General features: G+C 38.8%; 1 protein-coding gene across 2 annotated transcripts in view; it reads left to right on the forward strand.

Annotated features, from left to right (window-relative positions):
- The window catches only part of Vps4b (vacuolar protein sorting 4 homolog B), a 28,573-nt gene extending 15,737 nt beyond the window's left edge, over positions 1–12,836 (forward strand). The window contains exons 5-11 of one of the 2 annotated variants that reach the window (XR_008217778.1): positions 307–426; positions 2,358–2,514; positions 2,954–3,102; positions 4,009–4,090; positions 7,362–7,581; positions 9,580–9,746; positions 11,416–11,529. Coding sequence is in view for 1 of the 2 variants with exons in the window: in XM_052736460.1 (XP_052592420.1) it covers positions 307–426; positions 2,358–2,514; positions 2,954–3,102; positions 4,009–4,090; positions 7,362–7,581; positions 9,606–9,746; positions 11,416–11,517 (971 nt within the window). In the remaining variant the exon portion in view is untranslated. Of the gene's footprint in view, positions 1–306; positions 427–2,357; positions 2,515–2,953; positions 3,103–4,008; positions 4,091–7,361; positions 7,582–9,579; positions 9,747–11,415 lie in introns of both variants that reach the window. The other variant, XM_052736460.1, reaches the window with a different exon arrangement.
- Positions 12,837–21,811: the final 8,975 nt, after the last annotated feature.

The raw sequence follows: 21,811 nt of genomic DNA on the forward strand, positions 1-21,811 counted from the left end.
GTACATGGCTCTAATACTCACTGGGTCACCTGATCCTGTGCTAACCTGTCTGTGTGGTCTGGCCAGGTAGTTCTATTTTCATTTCACTAATGAGGGAGCAGAAATTTAGGCATTGAGTCTTGTCCATAGCCAACCACTTAAGTTCTTGCCTCCTAATGATTGCTGACAGCTTCCTCATTACACTACTTCAAAAAAAAGTCTTAGTACTGAAAACATTTACAGACAGTTTAACAGTGTGGTTTTTAAATGTTGCTAACTTTGCTGAACTAGTCTTTCTCAATTTAAAGATGACCCAATATTTCATAGGTGCCATTGTTATAGAGCGACCAAATGTGAAGTGGAGTGATGTTGCTGGTCTTGAAGGAGCCAAAGAAGCACTTAAAGAGGCTGTGATTCTGCCTATTAAATTTCCTCATCTATTTACAGGTGAAATGGCTTCTAAACGGTTTAATTTCAATCACATATTATCGATTAAGGTAGAGCATTGTGAGTTCCTGTCTCCATATCATGAATTATCTTGAATTGACAATTTAAATGTAGTAAATCTACTTTCACAAAGATGTTCCTTTTCATGTCTATATTTGCAGGTATACATTGCAGAATAATCTAATTGTCAGCCACTAGGGCTTACAGTAAATCACTGGCATACTACAAACTCATTAAAATATAGTGTATATATCCATATTAATAAATTTAAATCCACATGATAATTTACTGAAAGATGTCCACATCTATTATAAGGGTCAGAAAGCAAGTTATAAAACATACAATATGATTCCATATTTGTTAAGTAAATATGTGTGCTGAGAAGTAAATGTAGATGGGTTGACTTTAAAATGCTAGTAAGTGCTAGTGAATATAATTATAGGTGAACTTTATCTTCTAACTTTTATCTGAATTTGTGTAGTAGTCATGTGTTAGTTTTTGAAGTGTTTCCATGTTTTAAAATGAGTTTTTTTTTTAAGAATTATGTTACTGCCTTGGATGATACGCATCCTCTATGGACAAAGAAAGCACTTCTGTGATGTGACTATACCCACAATCTAACACACAGGTTTTTCATTTTGAAAACAAGCTGGTTTGTGTAGAGAACACATTTGTGATGTTGACTGCAAACTGAGCAGGTTTAGACAGTGATGTCACAGAGAGCAGATAGAACAAAGAATCTGTGGGCTGCATCTCACCTCTCTAGCTCAGGGCACTGCTTATAGCCCATCGCAAGGATATAAAACTGATAGAATAAAAATTACATTATAATCCTGTAAAGGTTCAGAAATCTGGTTGAGCTCTGGGTATGACATACAACAGTTCATACACAGATTTTTGCCTATATTTGAACTTCAGATTTTCTCGTTTATTTTTACTTGATTATAATTATTTTTAAAACTGCTTACTATTTACCATGAATGAAAAAAATAGTGTCTATCTAACATACATTTAAAAAAGGTAATCACTTTTAAAAAAAGTATACACTACCTAATATCATTTCTTATCCTTCCAGTGTTTCTGTGCACTGGGCAACACTGCCTTATAGGTATGTGCATTTAAAAGAGAAAAGCAGAATTCAACATGAAAGCCAAGCCTTTCATAATCAAAGCAGTATTAGTTAGTTTTTGCATTAGTCATCTAGGGATGGTTCTGCTGCAGACAGTGGGTACCCATCTGCAGTTTGTATGTGGATTTTAAAATTTATATTGTCTAATTCTATATAGCCTACTATATTTTAGGGAACACCATAATGTCTGATTAGCCAAATTAAGGCACAAAAAGTTGACTCCCCCCACCTTGTTTCCTTTAAGCAGAATTAGGATTTACAGTGATACCTCCCATATCATTACCCAACCACTGAAGCTGCTGATTGTCATACTAGCCTGTGTTTCCTGGTAAATTAGGAACTCATTAGATCTCATGAGTCCTCCAGACGTGAGTGTTGCACCTAGGCATCCTCCACAGGAGACAGATATTTAGAAGCAAGGCTTTGCAGCTGCCTCTGTTCTGTGGGTGTGCTTTTCCTGCATTAGTCTAGTGTGGAGCAGGACCCTTTAACTGAACTTTCTCTCCCTGCGGAGCAGAGATTCTTTTGTCTGTCTCTTTCATGCATTGTGGTTTCCATACATTAGTTGAGCAGATGAGTGAGCAAGTAAATGAACTTCCTATTAGGAGGTCAGTATTTCTGTGAATGTGTTTTTGATGATGTCTCCAGAAAGAGCAAGTTGCATACTTAAGACATACCTTAGACTGATCAGTTTTAAAGTATCTTTTTAATCTTACTGAGAGCTTTCAAATGAAGACCTTCAGTGTGGACAGTGTCTGCAGTAACTGAAGTCCTCATGCTATTTTTCTAATACAACTTGTAGGAAAGAGGACACCTTGGAGAGGGATCCTGTTGTTTGGGCCACCAGGAACAGGAAAATCCTATTTAGCCAAAGCCGTTGCAACAGAAGCAAACAACTCAACGTTTTTCTCAATATCTTCCTCTGACCTTGTCTCTAAGTGGCTGGGGGAAAGTGAAAAGTAAGTGATGCATTGAGTTTTCACTTGGGTCTCTGGTGTCAGTCACCTTGTCAATATGTGCATTAATAGACTTCGTATACCATTGCTAAACACTCAGGGAAGGAATGCATTGTAGGTCTTCATTTCTCTGTCAAGCTCAGTACCTAGCTGGGAATTTATTTTGTAGGGGAAAAAAGCTAGTTATGTGTGTGCATTTGTACGTGTGTGTGTGTGTGTGTGTGTGTGTGTGTGTGTGTGTGTGCGCGCGCCTGCACGTGTGCATGTGTCTGTGTGTATATAACTTAGTGAATTATCTAGTATCTCCTAATTTATTGTTTTATTCCCCTGAAGCATGATTCGGCCTTCGGTCTTTGTGGTTCTTATAATATTGGTATGTTGCCTTGTTGTGGTCATTTTGTACTGTTTACAAACTACCAGCTTTATTTATTTTTATTTTTAGACTGGTTAAGAACTTATTCCAACTTGCCAGAGAAAACAAGCCTTCCATTATCTTCATTGATGAAATTGACTCTCTGTGTGGCTCAAGAAGTGAAAACGAAAGTGAAGCTGCACGCCGAATTAAGACGGAATTCCTGGTTCAAATGCAAGGTTAGTGTTGCTGGTTTTTAAGATAGCCTCTGATTCTTGTTTAACCATTACTGGGAAAAGAATTTCAGCAGAATTTCCTGAAAAACTATTATTGCCATTCTTGTTTGTGTTTTCAGACAGGATCTCATTATGTAGCCCTGGCTGTCCTTTAATGACATAGACCAAGCTAGCCCCATAGATACCCACTCTGCCTCCCGAGCACTGAGATTAAAGATACGCACCACCACTCCCTGCGTAGTGTATCAGTTTTGTAATTATCTTGTAGAATTCACAGATATTATTAGTAAAGTGATTATATCTCTACTCATGTACCAGGAGCTGCATGAAAGAATATTTTGAAAAGAGTATTAATAATATTTGTCCATAATCTAGAAGATTTGCTTCTTAAGACAGTGTAATTGGTACTTGAGCAGTGTGGTTTTTGGTTAGTTGCGTTTTTGTAAAGATGAAGTACTTGAGTGTTACATAAGCACTACCTTCTTAATGGAACATACACAAGAGTGTGGAGAGTAGATTACAAACGCGCGCGCATGTGTGCGATGGAATTTATTTTTTAGCTGCAAAGAATGAAATTGTATCATTTGCAGAAGAATGGATATAACTGTATATAATCTTATTTTAAGCAAACTAAGTCAGTCTCAGGAAGACAAATATCATATTTTCTCCTATTTGTGGTTACTGGATTTTATGAATAATAATGAAAGTAGAAGAAACTGCCTGAGGGAACAAAAGGAGCTGATGGAAAGGGAGAGATGGGCCATTGGGGAGTGTGCTCCGAGTGCCTTACATACATCTTTGAAAATGGCTTGATGTGACAATATTGTCTGTAGTGAGTATACACCAGTGACTTTTAAAAAAAAAGAAAGCATCAAATTATTATTTAAAATCTTACCTATTTTAATGCAGGAGTTGGTGTGGACAATGATGGCATTTTGGTTCTGGGAGCTACAAATATACCCTGGGTTCTGGATTCTGCAATTAGGCGAAGGTATGATGATAGAATAAACATCTTATTTCTAACCACAGCATAGCAATAAATGATACTATCCCTTTCCTTTATAGGAATTTATTCTGATAACTTTTCAGATTTTTCTTTTTATTTTTGAATCCTTTTTATTAGTCAGTCCTAGCCCTCTTTCTCCCCATGTGTTGGAAGAGGAAGAATGACAGTTGCTTATTTGTTTGCTGGTTATAATGAAGATAAGCACTCCACATACTGCAGTCTTCCACTTAGAAGTACATTGCTTGGTGTCTATCCTTAATTTTAGTTTTGATTAAGTTTAAGATGGATGATACTTCAAAATTGACAAAAGCAGTTCTGTATCTCAGTGAAAATCCTCCATCTAAAGTTTTGCAAAATGATTTCTTTTTCCAAACACAATATTTTTATTGATTATTTGGGAGTTTTTGCACTCACCTCCCAGTTCTCAAAGATCTGTCTCCCCATCATTGTGACCACCCCTCCCCCCCCAAAAAAAGAAAAAACAAGTTCAATTTGTGTTGTCCATATAGTCACTGGAGCATGGTCAAATTTTCAATGTCCAGCCCCTTAAAGAAAACAGAGTCCTTCTCTACCTCCATCCCTGCCGTAAGCCACAATTTGTGGAGAGCTACATTTCAGCATCCTTATCCCAATTTTTAAGAGTTCTCTTTTATGGCTTCCTGTCTAGGCTGTTACTTTTGGGGGTGGGGGTTGTCATAGAAGCTTTCTGTGTCTCTTTTTCTCAACTGTGAGTCTGCAGTCATTGATACCACTGCAAAAGAAGCTTCCTTGCCCTTTACAGTCAGCAGGAACAGAGATCAGAAGGCCATGTTGATGTCTGTGGTCCATGTTACCACCTAAGGCCACATGGATGTCTGTGGTCTATGCTGCCTTCTGAAGTCATGTTGAGGTCTATAGACTAGGCTGCTGCTGGGGACCATATTGATGTCCATGGAAAAATGAGTTATTACTCTTGCTGCTTAATCTGTAGCTCAGGCTAGCCTCGACTCAAAGCAACTCTCCTACTTCAGCCATGCTGGGATTATAGGCATGAGCTACCATGCTTGGCTAGGAAGATATATTTTTTTAGGAAAAAATTTAATTAAAAGGAATAGGTTTCTGTCTATTATTTGGCGAAGTGGCAATCATCTGTAATCCCAGCACTTAGAAGGAAGGAGACCTAAGAACTTAAGGTCATCTTCAGCTGTGTAGCAAGTTCTAGGCTAGCTTAGACTATATAAATACTATTAAAACAACAACAAAAGTCTGTCATTTTTAAGGCGAAATTGAAGCTTCAGCACAGCTCTGTAGCTCCCTAAAGCATTCTTCAATTGCATGATGGAAAGAGCACTTAAGTGTGTGCCCCTTTTATTGCCTCATTTGTTGATTTGACAGCATGCTAAATTAGCATCCAGTACCACCAGAGGAACTGTGTTAGGCAGTTTTAGAAAGTGGCCTGATTCCAGAGCAAGTCTATGTAAAGGTAAGAGAAACTTTACAGTATCTCTGCCACAGTGAGTCTGCAAACAGTTGTTCTTCCTTGCTTCCTCTCTGTTTCCAAATGCCTGAACTTTATGAAGGCAAGTGTCTTAGTTAGGCTCTCTGTTGCTGTGAAGAGACACCATGACCACAGCAACTCATATAAGGAAAACATTTATTGAGGGGGCTCACTTCTCACTTACAGTTCAGAGATTCAGTCCATTTTTATCCTGGTGGGACATGGTGGTGTGCTGGCAGACTGAGAGTAGCTGAGAGTCTTACATCTTGTAGGCCACATGAAGTGGTCTGTGACACTGGGTGGAATCTTGAGCGTATATGAGACCTCAAAGCCCACCTCCTAATAGTGCCACTCCCTTTGGGGGCCATTTTCTTTTAAACCACTACCACAAGTATTAATAAACTACTTATATAATAGTACAAGACTATTCAGAATGAACTCAGTGAAAAGAACATTTGTGTCATGCTTAGTCTGTAAGATTTTAAGTAGTTTTGTGAGGTAGATCATTGAGTCTACTCTGAGAAAAAAGATAAAGAAATAATAAGATAAAGGAGTAGATAATTGAATCTACTCTAAAAAGAAAAAGGGGGAAGATAAAAAAATGACAAAAGGTAGATTACTGAATCTGTTATGAAAAGGAAAAATACTTTTAAAAGGGAACTACTTGTTTTACATAGGATACGTAATGAAAATTGTTGTCCGAGTTTATCAAATATTATTGGACTGGACATTGTCAAAATGGAGTTTTTATCGGAATCTGTCAAATGTTAGTGGACTAGACATTGTTAATGTAACTCTTGACTGTATATACTTATTGGATAGTTTTTCTTGCATTAGTTACAATCTTTTTTTAATTTTAGACAAAAAAAAGGGAAATGTGGTGGTATTGTGTTCCCCAAAGTATTATGCACCCTAATAAACTTATCTGGGGTCAGAGACAGAACAGCCACAATATTAAACATAGAGGATAGGCAGTGGTAGCACACGCCTTTAATCCTAGCATTCCAGAGGCAGAAATCCATCTATTCAAGGATACAGCCAAGCATGGTGACTCACGCCTTTACTCCCAGGGAGTGACGGCAGAAAGAGAAAGGTATATAAGGTGTGAAGACCAGAAACTAGAAGCATTTGGCTGGTTAAGCTTTCAGGCTTTTGAGCAGCAGTTCAGCTGAGACCCATTCGAATGAGGACTCAGAGGCTTCCAGCCTGAGGAAACAGGATCAGCTGAGGAACTGGCAAGGTGAGGTAGCTGTGGCTTGTTCTGTTTCTCTGATCTTCCAGCGTTCACCCCAATAACTGGCCTCAGGTTTGATTTTATTAACAAGTACCTTTAAGATTCCTGCTACAGTTTCACTATTTTGAACTTAGAGAATTATGGTAATCCTTATTTTATATTATGAATCATTACTCTGTTCATCACAAGTTCAGAGTGCAGGTTTTGTGAGACCTGCCTTTATGCCATGAATTCCAGATGCAAACAGTCAAAAATGATCCAAAAGTTGCGTTTGAAAGATTAAACCAGTCAAAACTTGTTTCCTGACTATTTTGCTTCTAATTTTAGTTTTTGGTATATCATAGATAGTCTCCCCTTGAGGTAGGCAGGTATCTGTGTGTACGTACATGCACTTAAATATATGGGTGTTTAACTCTGGTGTTGTTTATCCTGACTTGGTACAGTTGAGAATATCTAACTAAATGCCTGTGGTTTTCCTAAATATACGAATTTTACATTGAAATTAAGCATATATATTTAACATCACTTGTATAATTTCTTTTAAGATTTGAGAAACGTATTTACATTCCTTTGCCTGAAGCACATGCCCGTGCAGCCATGTTTAAACTACACTTGGGCAGCACTCAGAACAGCCTCACAGAAGCAGACTTCCAAGAACTTGGGAGGAAGACGGACGGCTATTCAGGAGCAGATATAAGTATCATTGTACGGGATGCACTTATGCAGCCTGTCAGGAAAGTTCAGTCAGCTACTCATTTCAAAAAGGTAAGCAGGGTTAGTCTGCCCTGTCCTGTTCTTTCAGATGAAGCTTCGGGACTACTCCTGGCTTGTTCTCAGAGGAGCTGGAATGGCTGCAGTGTATGGAATGTAATAAGTAGATTTGTGTAATAAATTTATTTCTGTTGCACTGAAAATAATTCTTCACTGGGCATGGTGACGCATGCCTTTAATCCCAGCACTTGGGAAGCACAGGCAGGTGGATCCGTGTGAGTTCAAAGGCCAGTGTGGTCTACAGAGTGAGTTCCAGGGCTACACAGAGAAACTCTGTCTCTAAAGACTAGAAAAAAAAGAAAGAAAATTTTTCCAGTGAAGATTTATGGTCCTAAAGTACTGTGTTTTCTGTGAAGTGACTTGAGGCATGTCTGGGTCATTCTGATGGTTGAGAACCTGCTTTTGGGGAAGCCAGAGCAACTTGGAGCAGAATCTGGTATATTTGCACCATACCAGGATGTAAACAGCCAAAACCAGACAAAAATCTCCGATCTCATGTATCTGGGTAATAAAGATTGACATAAACACAAGTAAACTAAGTGTGAGTGTGTTCACAGCCAGCTGAGAAGGTGTACTTTACACCTGCACCAATCCCAAAAAAAGTTAATCAAATGAAACAAACTTGAAAGCAACTCCAATTTGATACAAATGTTTTGCCATAAATATGTGTATGCAACTTTGTTACAAAAGTTCTTTTTCTAGAAATTGCTAAACTCTTTTTTTAGCTATGTTATGTTTCATGAAATGACATAGCAATTATTAGGTATTTAATTTCATTTTTGTCCTAGTTTGCCTTCTGTTGATATGGTAAAACCATAACTAAAAGCGGTCTGGGGAGGAAAGAGGTTATTTCTTCTGGTTCTGATTATAGTCCATGGTCAAAAGAAGTCAGAGCAGGAACCTGGAGACAGAAATAGATGCAGAGGCCATGGAGAGTGCTGCTTCCTGGCACTCCTTTCTTATATACACCAGGACCATCTGCCCAGAGATGATACAGTCCACAGTGGGCTGGGTCCTCCCACACAAATCATTAATCAAGAAAATGGTTTGTAAGCTTTCCTGTAGGCCAGTCTGATACAAGTCTTTTTCTCAGTTGAAGTTCCTTCTTCCCAAAGTTCTACCTTGTGTCAAGTTGACAAAAAACTACCCAGTACAGCACTTACATGCTGTCTTAGTTACTTTCTATTGCTGTGAAGAGACACCAAGACAGTTGATAACAGAAAGCATTTAACTGTTTCTGAGAGTGAGCCCATGACCATCATGGCAGGGAGCAGGGCAGCAGGCAGGCAGGCAGGGTCCTGGAGCAGTAGCTGAGAGCTCACATTTTATCTACAAATTGGAGACAGAGAGAGACAAACTGGGTTTGTCATGGGCTTTTGAGACCTCAAAACCCACCCCCAGTAACACACCTCCTCAACAAGGCCACACCTCCTAATCCTTCCTAAACTGGGAACCACACATTCAAATACATGAGACTGTGGGGGACAGTTTCATTGAAACCACCAAACAGGGAGGTTTTTTTTGTTTTGTTTTGTTTTAAGTTTTTGTTAAAAGAGACAAAAATATTGAATAATTTAAGACTAAATAGTCCTGCAAAATGTCACAAGTTTTTCAGCCGTGGAAAAGAGCAATTTAGGAGAGTTTTGTAATATGTTTGTTTTGATTTGTAAGGTGACTACGATTTAATAAGCATTGGGGAAAGAAGAGGAAGGGTAGCCAGAAATAACTGCTTCTCTTTCAGAACCTCGCTCCCTTTGAGCCCCAATAATCACATGAGTTATTGTATGAAATATCAAGCTATAGAAATGAATCAAGAAAAATTTTAAATCAGCCAAAATCTAAAGAATTTTAAATCAACCAAATGATTGATAACATTTTTCCCTATATATTCTATTTTTCCTGGAGTAAACATTTTAATACAACATAAAAATTAATATATTTTTAATTTTCCTGATAATGACCAATCTCTTAATTCTTATTTCATTTATTCAGATAAATTCAAGTTACTGTGATTACAGGTTCGTGGACCCTCAAGAGCTGATCCTAACTGCATTGTAAATGACCTGCTAACCCCCTGCTCTCCAGGAGATCCCGGGGCTGTGGAAATGACATGGATGGATGTCCCTGGAGATAAACTCTTGGAGCCAGTTGTTTCCATGGTATGACATCTTAAATCTATAGTCACATTTCATTCTGTAACACCAGTTAGAGAATTTTATGATCAGGCTCATGTATTTAATACTTGAAGACTTATAAATATTAGTTGTGCTTAGATGTAAAAATAATTATCTTAAGTTGTGAGACTTACGTTAATTGAAAAGGCTATATTTTGAAAGCACAATTTTCTGACTTTATAAGTCATTCACATAATTCTCACATATATTGTATAAAATATTGTTAGAACTTAAATAAAATACAAGTTTTGCCCCTGAATCTCATGTTTTAAAATAACCAGAGGTATCAACTCTTGTATTTATAAATAGTATTGTTTTTGTTTTACTTCTTAAGGCTGCATAGAAAGTTTAAATAATACAGTTCTTTAAATTTTCAACTGAAAACATTTAACCCTTTTTTCAAATGCTATATAAGACTTAAAAAAGATTTTTTTATTTTATCTATACATTTACATCATAGGAATAAAAGTAACTCATCAGGTTTGTTATGTAAGAAGTATCTTAGAGAGCTGGGGTGCTGGAAAAGTCTGTTTGGTTGCTGATTTGGTTACAACACTCCAGTTGTAAACTTTTTCTGCTCTGGCTGCCAGTTTTCAGAGTGTTGTGGTGTGTTTCACAGGAACATGTGTCACGCTACATGTGTCTCAGCAGTGCTTATCTAAAATTATTCAGAAATCCCTTGTGTTGCAGTCTTTGATAGGTTAGATTATTTTTTAAGTTGTTGTGTTCTGTCCTGCTTTGAAGAATTCACAGCAACTTAGAATGTTTTCTTATTTCATTTGCCATGCAATTTTACAAGAACCATTTATTTTTAATGACTTTCAGATATTAGCGTATTTTCAGTTTCACTAGTAGTTTTAACTTAAAAATTTGTATTACTCAATAGCATTCCTTCATTTAAGTAAAACTGGGTGAATTACATAAATGTGTTTTTGTAGTAAAAAGGAGTATGATTCAGTCAGTACAATTCAAAAGGAATGTAATGATGTTGCTACCAAATGCAGTTCTCAGTTTTCATTGGAAGGATTAAAATAATGTAGAGGATTTTCTGTTATTGAAAAGCTAATGGGGAGAGATGGCTCAGTGGTGAAGAGCACTGGCTGCTCTTCCAGAGGTCCTGAGTTCAATTCCCAGCAACCACATGGTGGCTCAAAACCAGCTGTAATGAGATCTGGTGCCCTCTTCTGGCCTGCAGTCATACTTGCTGTATACACAATAAATAAATAAATAAATAAATAAATAAATCTTTAAAAAAAAAAAAAAAAAAAAAAGCTAATGGACTTGACTTTCAGAATTTGCTGCTTCAGTTACAAATGTCCACAGAGATTGTAATAAATTATTAATTTCTTGGGCAGTTACCATTTTCCTTCTGAGTTACACTTGGTGGGAAACAGACCTCTTGTTGAAGGGAAAGAGGTAGGCTAGGAATGAGATCATGGCCGGACTGTGGACGGTGTTGATCTCCGGGCTGCTAGAACTGTCCTTGCAGTAGGTAATGAGCTTCGGAGGTACATAGAGGAGGAGAAAGGGATTTGCCTTAGGAGCTCAAGACACTGCAGAGTTTCCTGTTTGACTGTAAATTAGTAACTAATAACTAATAACTCTGTTTTTACTGTGTTAAGTCTATTATTAATGCCCTCCTTTTCTCTAACAGTGGGATATGCTACGGTCTTTGTCTAGCACAAAACCTACCGTCAATGACCATGACTTGTTGAAATTAAAGAAGTTTACAGAGGATTTTGGCCAGGAAGGCTAACGCAAAGGCAGCAAGACCATGTTTACTCTGCATTTCTTCTCTTTTGTAGGTATTTTGCCTTTCTTGGATGACATTCAGATTATTTTCAGTAAAACTCTTTTACACAGGAAAACATACATCTCACTTCAGTGTTCCTTTAAGCTTGCGTTGTGCTTTTCCTACACTACCTGCTAAATTCTCCAGTTAACAAAAGTTGTAAAATTGTAAGGAGTGAGCCGTGGCAGAGAATTCAAACAGTGAGGAGAGCCTCGAGCTTGGCTGGATTGCCGCTTAGGGTTCATGAGCACTCTCTCAAAGAGCAGAGTCTTTACTATCTTTCTTCCTTTTTTTAAAGGAAATTGCAATAGGGCTAAAGCTAATGATATATAAATACCTTGAGAAAATCTTTAAGCGTTCTTATCACTGTAAAGTTATTGCTTTATTAAAAATTAAAAATGGTAGACTCTTTACTCTCAGGGATGGGCGGTAAAGCACAGAGCACTGTGATGATGGGGAGTTTGTGCCACAGCCAGTGCTCCCGCTGACTTTAATGTGTTGGTTCTTCCTGTGTAGATTAAAGTGATTCCTCTAAAGCAGCAGGCTTTTATATCCACATGACACTTTTCACTGTGCACTCGAGACTTTCTAAGTTAGTCATCATCTTCACCTTGAAGAAGAAAGTTGTCTACTTCAGTGTCTTTTTGTAGCCAAGATTGACCAAAAGGTGGCAAAGAAGTATACATTTTTGTCTTGTTGTGAGATGCTGTAATGGGAACCTTTAATAATAAGAAAGTGGCTTCCCTTTGTACTTTAGGATGTTTCCTGTGTATGATGTGGGTGTGGATGTGTGTGTATATATATATATATATATATACATATACATATATAATTTTTTAAATATAGGATAGCGAGAATCTTGTCTTTTACTTTTAAGTTCAGGGAGCAGTTTGTCCTAGCCACACAAGCATTATCAGTATGGTATTTCATGAAGCTTTAGAGATAAACTGATGTCTCATTAAACATAGCATCATGTTATTTTAATGTCTTCAAATAAATGATCTGAGGGTGTGTGTCACACACTTGTGCACCAACTCTGAGTTGTGCCTTGGACATTTGCATTGACTACATGCAAACAATTACTAGATTAACTAGAATTGCTAAGCAGTTCTACCTTGCAAGTGCTACACAGTAATTGCATTTTAAAGTATATTTGCACATTTTACATGCTATGCTATATGATTGCCTTTAGGTTTTCTGTACAGATTATTTTTGTTGATATTCAATGAAAATTGTAGGCCTGAAATATACTGTTCTTATGTGAAGTAAATTGCTATAACCTACTTTTGGCTATCTTGCGTATTCTTTATTTTGGGACCTTCTACATAGGAGACAATGTCTAAATTAATTAAAAGAATAAATTAGATAAAAATAAGTTATAATTACTAACGACAGCCGGGCAGTGGTGGTGCACGCCTTTAATGCCAGCATGCAGGAGGCAGAAGCAGGCGGATATCTATGAGTTTGAGGCCAGCCTGGGCTACAGAGTAAGCTACACAGAGAAACCCTGTCTCCAAAAAAAAAAAAAAAGTATAATTACTAATGAGTATGTATTAAAGAATCAGGGATGGACATGCACACCTGTAATCTCATGAGTTCAAGGCCAGCCTGGTGTCCATAGCAAGTCTCTGTCTTTAAAAGAAAATAAAAATTATACTCTTCAACAGCTGCAGTGTGAGAGCTGTAAGTTACCTTAGCAGAACAACACTGAATTCTTTCTAAATGAATTGGTTTGTGTAGTGTCTTAGTTTTCTATTGCTGTAAAGAGACATTATGACCAAGGCAACTCTTATAAAGGATTGGGGCTTGCCTACAGTTTCAGAAGTTTAGGCCATTGTCATGGTGGGGAGCATGGCTGAATGCTGATCATTGTGGTGATGAGGAAGGAGCTGAGAGTTCTCCATTAGATCTGTAGGCAGCAGGAAAAGAGAAGGCCACTGGGCCTGGCTTGGGCTTCTGAAAACATCAAAGCCCACTGCCAGTGATACACTTCCTCCAGCAAGGCCACCCCTATTCCATCCTTCTCAAGTAGTGCTACACCTGATGACTAAGCATTTAAATACATGAACCATCTAGGGGTCATTGTTATTCAAACTACCACATGAGTTTCGTCAGTCTCTGAACAATAAGAATTAATATAAATTTATTTAAATATACTTAAAATAAGAATTTTTGTGAATCTTAAGTTCAAAGAACTATTCTGTATAAATTAGTCAAATATATCACCTAATGGTGTGTAAGAATAGTGTTGATAAGTGGATACTTTAATTGTACTTTATTTTTCACAAACAAGATCTTACTATGTAGCCCTAGATGTCTTGAAACTCCGCTGTGTAGACCATGCTGGCCTCAAACTCAGACTTACCACCTTCTTCTATTTCCCAAGTGCTAAAAGGTGTTCGTCACTATGCTCAGCCCCTCCCACTTAATTGTTGTATATTCTTTAAGACCTCTGTGTTGCTGTGTTTGGAGATACTGCTCCAGTCCCTAAATCTTTTTTAGGGAATAGATTTGTTTGTGGAATCTAATACCATTACACTTCTGGAATGGTAGGATTTGCTTCATAAGCCATTTTCATATTTGTGTGTCTGTGTTTCATGATATGTGGGGGCACATGTGTAGACATCAGGATGCCTTTGTGGAGTCATTTCTCTCCCTCCACGCTTCTGTGCACTGAGCTATCTTGCCAGCCCTTCATGTGTTCTTTGTCTAAGAAAGCAAAGTAGCTTTTGTGTACCTGCTCTGCTCCGGTTCTTGACCATTATAGTTTTAGGCTGACATTTTCTGAGCAAACAAGACCCTCATGGCTGCTCATCTTTATGAGCTGCACACCACATGATTAGAAGTGTTTTGTCCCAGTCTGAGAAATCACAGACACTGTCCGATATGCCAGCAGAGAATTGACTTCTGAGGCCACTGTCTGCTGGCAGGAAGCCAAGATGAATGCAGCTCACACTAAAAAGCACCCTTTGCCACAAAGCTGCCCCAGGGGCCGAGCATTGCCAGTGAGTTTCTTTGGGTTGGGCTAAGACTTGGAAGGAATAGGGCTCTTTGTTTATTTTGAGATGAGATCCTATTTCATTGCCTGATCTCAAGTGACCTCCCGTGTCACCTCCCAGGTGCTAGAACTATAGGCACTTGGTACCAAGTACAGCTTGGAATGAATGTTGCTCGTGGCAGAAGATTTTATTTGTTTTATAAATACTGTATATCAGGTAAAAATATGTGAATTTCAAAACTAGACAAATATGTTAGAGTGTATGTTTTAAAATTTGTATAAAGTATAAAATGTAGAGCATACACCTTGTCTAATAACTCTAGCACACAACATACTTAAATAAAAATATTTACACGCTTGTTCAATGGAGGGAGGAGCTAATAGTACTTAAGTCTAGTGATAAAAGTATTAGGGAATATGAATGCCTGTTTTTATATATCTTTAAATACTTTTAATCTCCCCAAATAAAAATCAGTAAAAATGACAGGTGATGATAGAAGTTAGTCTCAAGCTCTGGTATATAACAGAAAACATTTTTTCTAAGACAGAAAAACAATCATAAAGTTAGTTATCAGTCAAATGCCCTTTAGACAGGTTCTGTCCATACAAACTGCCTTGTTGGTCTGAGGCAGGCTCTGGCCTCCACTTTGAGATCTCAAATGCAGAGATCCTTTCTTCCTTCATCCATGTCCATGGCTTAGCAGGTGGTACCATCCCAGTCCTTCACTTTGAACATCTTGAACAAAGATGAACAAGGCATTGAAAATAGGATTGCATTTTGGTGGAGGCACACACCTTCAATCTTAGCACTCAGGAGGCAGAAGCAGGCAGATCTCTTAAGTTTGACCCCAGTTTGGTCTACAAAGAGAGTTCCAGGACAGCCAGGGCTGTTACATAGAGCAGAGGAAAACGAAAGAAAGAAAAGGATTGTGGCTAACAATAGCATTTAATAGGAAACTGTACTGCCCATTTTCATGTGGAATGGAGTGCTCAGCGAGGGACACTGAGAAGCTTCCTGGCAGCTAGCTGCAGTAGAATCAAAACAAAAACTTTAAGAGCAGGTGGGGGGTTAAGACAAGCATAGAAACCCAGAGATCTCCCTTGAGTGTGTTCAACATTTCTTGTAGTTGCACTACTAAGATAATGTAGATAAACTCAATATTTGATCTTGCAGGTTTCCAGATTGTGTTAGTTGTATATACAGACTTACCGTGTTTTTATTGTTAAAGGGGGGAAAAGTAGCAAAAGAACAAGATCCATAAATATTTGAATATATGTATTTGTAACATTTAGAAGAACCTGAGTAAGTGCAAATATCAGGAAGATGTGTAAAAATGGATCATATTGGTGGTCAACCAGGAAGAGGATTTTCAAATTTCAAAAGTGGGGGATTGAGTTGGCGTAGTGGTTGAGAGCATTTGCTGTTCCTGCAGAGGACTGGAGTTTGGCCCCAACCCCCAATGATAGCTCATCACCATCAATCCATAGACACACGTGTGGTGCACATAAATGCATTAATTCAGAATACTCATACACATGCAGTAAATCCTTTTTTAGAGTTACAATTCAAATGTAATATATCAACATGGACTCAATCAAGAGATTCTGCACTGCGTTGTGGTTTGAGCTTCTAACAGTGGTTGTAGGCCCTTACTTGATTGGTTGAAACTGAACTTAACAGTGTCTACTCTGAACTCCATTAACATAATGTAAAAACAAGTATTCAACAACTTTAGGGACTAAAAAGCTGGAGGAAATGTCAGTGCCACCCACAAAATCTTTATACTCGTGGGAGAAGATTCAGAATTCAGCCCCTAAATCAAAGCTTAGGTAAAAGGAACAATAAACAAGGTCAGTAAATCAATATAAAGTATAAGAAGGTGTAGGATAACTCAGATTATTTCAATCTGTGTTATACTTCAAGCAGTCCAAAACCCTGTGGACCAGGAATGTAAGAAAAGTCTCTGCATCACTAGGAGTCCCTTACACAGTTGCCTGAAGCAGTGGAATAGCAGAGAGCTGAAGCTCTTGGGCTGGACAGCTCTATGAAGGCACAAGACTTCTGTCTGTGATATTCCTGGACACGCTGGCCTGAGCTTCCAAATGATGTTGGCCGGAGATAAGTCATTGCTACATGGTCGCTGTGACTGAAAGTTGCCAAGCAACTGCACCATACAGCAAAGTGGAGCTGTACCACCTCTACCAGCTAGACTCAAAGTCACTGTCACCATACTCGTGGCTGAAATAGTCACAGGAGCACATCCAGTTTCAAATGGATAGGACAAGAATCCTCCCACCTATCACCTCTATCACCAGAAGGGATGTCAAGATTACATTATAAGAAAAGTGTGGGTTGAAAGACAGTGATGGGCTTCCTAATCATGCAGCATGAAATGTGTTTATGTGAACCTAATCTGCCAGTAGACCTACTTGCAGAATCTACTGGGAAGAGAACACAAGGAACGAATCAGTCAAAATACATGGGCTATTCTCCAGAAAATTGGCTGGTTTCTCCAAAAAGCCAGTTTTGGGGGTGTGGGGAGTAGTGATTCTCATACACTACTTTAGCTACAATTCAAGACAGCAGAATATTTGAACCTTGATTGGACCCTGTTTTATAAAAAAGGGAAGGTGGAATTGAAAAGGTATGAATGTAATATTAGATAACGTCTACAGAATTGTGAGTTCTCTCAGACATGAAAATGCTATTGCTCTGGTGACTGTTGGTGAGTGTTCTTTATTTTAAAAGATTCATGCTCAACTTTGCAGGTGAGAAGTGAGACATGAATTACCGTAATATTCTTAACTTACTTCAAAATTAATCACTCCAAAAAAAATAAAATTATCTTAAACATAGACCTCCCTAAAGCAAGTGTGGTTAAACAAGACCGGAAGATTTTGAAGAGGGAGCTTGGTGCTTGACTGAAGGCTGGCATTTCCTACACACTTTGCACCAGGGGCAAATGGTGGTAGGGGAAGACACTCATCTTCCTCTAGCTTTTACAAGTGTGCCTGTGACCTTGCATACTGCACACACATGTATGTATTACACTCAAAAAGATCATTTGCCAAGGAGCACTCAGTATTTCCTCAGACTCAAGCTACTGCCAGTTCCTCTGGGGTTTAACCTCTAAGGGCAGGAATACAGCAGCTGAGGTAGAGTGATGACTCACCATCAGACAACCAATACTTTTGTGAGATGAGACCCATGTCCCCATTCCTGCCTGCAAAGTCCCTTCTCTCTTACTGCTTTGGAAGCCACTTAGCTTAATCTCTTCAGTGATCGATGAGGCAAGAGAGAGCTAAGAGACAGGAAAGTATTTTATAGACAATTATGCTTTGTCTGTTTATATGAGGCAAGGGAGCCTAACAGCCTGGCTGCCTTCACACGGGGAAAGGAAAATACACAGAGAAAGACAATGCTTCTTTTAATAAACCCTACCAAATATTGCGAAGTTATATCAAGAAAATGTCATGAGGAAAGTCTTGAGCCAAAACTTAATGGCATATACTTCTGAGTAATAAAATGAATTGATTTGTTCTTGGTTTCTAAATTTCATGAAGTATTGTTTATGTTCTTTTTTTATGGTAAAAAGAATATGTCACAGAATTTACCATTGCAATCATTTTGAAGTGTAAGTATTCATCCATCAGTATTAGTCTTAGCTCTAGGATTTTCTCATCATCCCCTGCCACTCTCAGCTCCTGGTAACCTCTATTCCACAGTTTCTTCTGAATTTGTCTGCATCGTGCTAAATGAAATAAGCCAGATACCTAAGGCCACTTGTATATTTGATCCTTGATGTCCAGCTTGTTTCACCAAGCAGAATGTTTTCAAGATTCATCAAGCTGGCTGAGGTCAGAGTTTCATCCCCTCTAAGACTGATTAATATTCCATTTTGGTTTGTTTGTCGTCTGTTGATGGACCTTTGGAGCTTTCCTAGCTTTGGACTGTTGTGAACACTACTGTTGTCAACATTGGTGTGCAGGTGTCTCTCTTAGTCCCTGTTTTCAGCAGTTGATCTTGTGGGTCATATGGTGATTCTGTGTTCCATTATTTTCCATTCCAACTGGCACTGCCTGAGAGTTCTAGCCTCTTCATTCTTGTCAGCATTTGTTATTGCCCTTGTTTATTATAGACATCATGGTGAGTATGAAGTGAATTCTTTATTTTTAATATCAGAAAAAGCTAATTAATAGTTCGCAGCAACCAAGAATGAGGTGGTAATTAATTGTGTTTGGGTTTTGGCAATAGGAATATAGCCCTTTACAAGCTTCTGCTTGTCGTCATCTGTTGTAAGATACTTTTTACTAGTCTTTTTTTTTTAACTTTAGTTTTGTTTTCCAAGATTTTTACATTAATTTAGAGTTTTAAAAAATATTGTCTTAAAATATTATATATCCTGATTGCTTTTTATTATCTTATTTAATCTTGTGCCAAAGCTAGGCCACTGACTTGCTTGGTCACCCTAGATGGGTCTTGCAGCTCTTTATAAACTGGAAACATGAACAGCGCTAACACAGCTCAGCTTGTGCCTGAGGCTTCTGTAGGTCAGATCCATGGAATCAATACCCACACACATTTCTGTCCTATCTTTCAGAAAAGAACCTGCAGGCTGTGTGCAGGACAGAAATCACTTAGGATTTTTTTAATTGTTCTTGAATTTTACCAAGAGTAAGTGCACATGCTCACCCTTGCATGTCCTTATAATTGGGTTTAGAATCTGACCATGTTTATTTTACCTTTTATATAATTCAGATGCTAACATTTGAGGACAATACAAATCACATCAGGAGTTTGGAGGCAGGAGGGATGTTTGCTATCAAAGACAAGAAGTGTTCCCTTAGCTGTCAACACCTTCATACAGCAACCAAAACAAGGAATCACTCTTGGTATACTGATAGCCAAACTACAACTCCTTATAAGGTCATCAAATGTCCCACTAATTTCATTATTCTGTTCTGGGATCTGATCTGGTGTCTCAGAACTTAACACTTTTAGACACTGATTATTTCATTATCTCTTAGCTTAATTGTATCAGATGCCAGGACGATTGAAGACCACTCTCTGGTTTTAGAAAGTGATAGGACTGTAGGGGCCAGGGAGGTTTCCTCTCTGTTCTCTGACTATTGAAGTGCACAGAGAGAATATCAGCATCTCCGTGTGGGGGCCAGTCCTAGGGATATGGTTGCCCACTAGCCCAGCTCTGTTCTGAGGCTTATACACTTTGCTGACCGCAGAAGGGAGTGGAGGGATCTAGATTCTTTGAAGAGTTATTACTGGGCAAATGAGACAGATGCTGCCTGTGGACCTTGAATGATCCCAAAGGGATGCATACTGCCCTGTAATGGAAGTCTGTACAGGTATGGTTCTATTTCTTCAGCCTTTTCCCAAAGACATGGGATTATTTCCCCTTTTGCAATCTGTTTTGAATACAGATAAAGTCCCGAGGCTCTTCCTCCTCATGGATAAGCAGACAATAAGCTTCTCTTTACAGCAAATAGAGACCACCACAGAAAACTACATTGAGCACAGTGCAGAGATTAATGTATCATGGGGAGCCCCATCCCAGTGGATACATACATCACAGCTCTTGCAACATCAGGGAACGTCATGGAAAGGGGGCAGAAAGATTATAAGAGCCATAATACTAGGAAGTGTGCTGTCAAACAATCTGTCATAGAAAGGACTGCATAAACAAGACCTGGATAATGGCAGTGTCAATGGGCATGCTAATGAGGAAGGGAGAAGTCTTACGGGGTCATTCCCACCTCTGGACAGGAAAACTACAGGCCATTGATGACTGCGGAAAGAGGCAGAGTTCTCATGTCCCAGGGATGATCCCCGTCAGTCTCGAAACCATATACACACAGACATCAAAAATGGGCTCCGCAGGTTGCATTTATAGATCTGTGCACACATATTAGGTAACTAATAATCAGAGAAGAGGCTACTAATCTGAGAGTGAGGAGGAACATGGAAGGAACTGGAGGGAAGGGACTTGAGAGAGGCTAGAGGGATGAGAGGGAGGGGAAAAGTGATATTTTAATTAAATTAATATTTTTAAAATCCTTCCATTGATTACCATACCCAAAACTACCACACAGCATTTTTCAAGTATCATTTTCTAAGGCCCAGAAGAGTCTGATGGGAACCTGTCAACCCAAGGTAGTATAATTCTGCCAGTTATTTTGGTCATGTGGTCATGATGAACTGCAACTGGTATAGCAAGAGCCTAGTAACAATCATTATCTTTGGACTTCATTATTGCTGTTGTTTTTGTTTTGAGACAGGGTACCAGGTAGCCTAGGCTACCTTGAACTTGCTGTATGACTGAGAATGACCTTAATGGCTGATCCTCTTGTCTTTACCTCTCAAGTGCTGGAATTTTTAAATGAGGCTGGCCAAACAGGACTTTAGAGTGGGGGGCTGATGATGCCAGTGAGATGAGCCAAGTTACTTAGGTGACTGTTTTGGGCCATGCATTACCAGTTTGCTTAAAGATGGAGTTCCACCATAGTGACATCTTTTAGTGAAGGCTATATGGTGAGGTTCCAATCAAAATTCTGAACATTGATGTGCGGGCGAGTTTCCTTGGTTGGTCACACTCTAAGCACATTGCTGAACATCAAGCCAGCCTGGGGAAAAACAAAACACAGCAGCCACAGAAGGGTCAAAAGATAGGGGCTCTGCTGCATTCCGGCTCTGTCCAGGCCCTGATTGCGTGACCCTTTGGTCTGGCAGAATGATACCTTAGGCTGGTAGCTTCCTTCCACCTGGAGTCTTTTTGGGTTTTGAAGGACACTTCAAAGCAGGCCAACTAAAGCAGCACACCCAGCCTGGGACTACAACAGCAGCTTTGTGTTTGAGCTGTCCAGACTCTGCCCTGTGCCCTTCTTGGCCAACTCTGATCTGTGTCCTTACCCTGTGATAAACAAAACCACAAGAACAACAGCTTTCCCCAAACTCTGGAGGCTGTCTGGCAAACTTCCCACCCTTCAACTTGCTACTAGTTTTAGAAGTTCAGCGGATTGTGTCCTCAAATCTATCAGGTTGATTAATACTGGGCACTGAGATCAGTGAGAGGAAAAGATGAATTCCTTTTGCTGTTTGTAAACACAACTGCATTTCTTTTTAAAAACAAAGTAAGAAAACAAAAATACCTTACCACACACAAAAAAGTGATGTGTCTAGGGGAAAAATTTTAATAATATAGAGGATAAGAAGTCTTGGAGTGGAGGGTGGGAAGGTCTGGAACT

Source organism: Peromyscus californicus, unplaced genomic scaffold (genome assembly GCF_007827085.1).
Source record: "Peromyscus californicus insignis strain IS unplaced genomic scaffold, ASM782708v3 Scaffold_14__1_contigs__length_90479793_seg_1, whole genome shotgun sequence".
In the NCBI taxonomy this organism is placed as follows: Eukaryota; Metazoa; Chordata; class Mammalia; order Rodentia; family Cricetidae; genus Peromyscus; species Peromyscus californicus.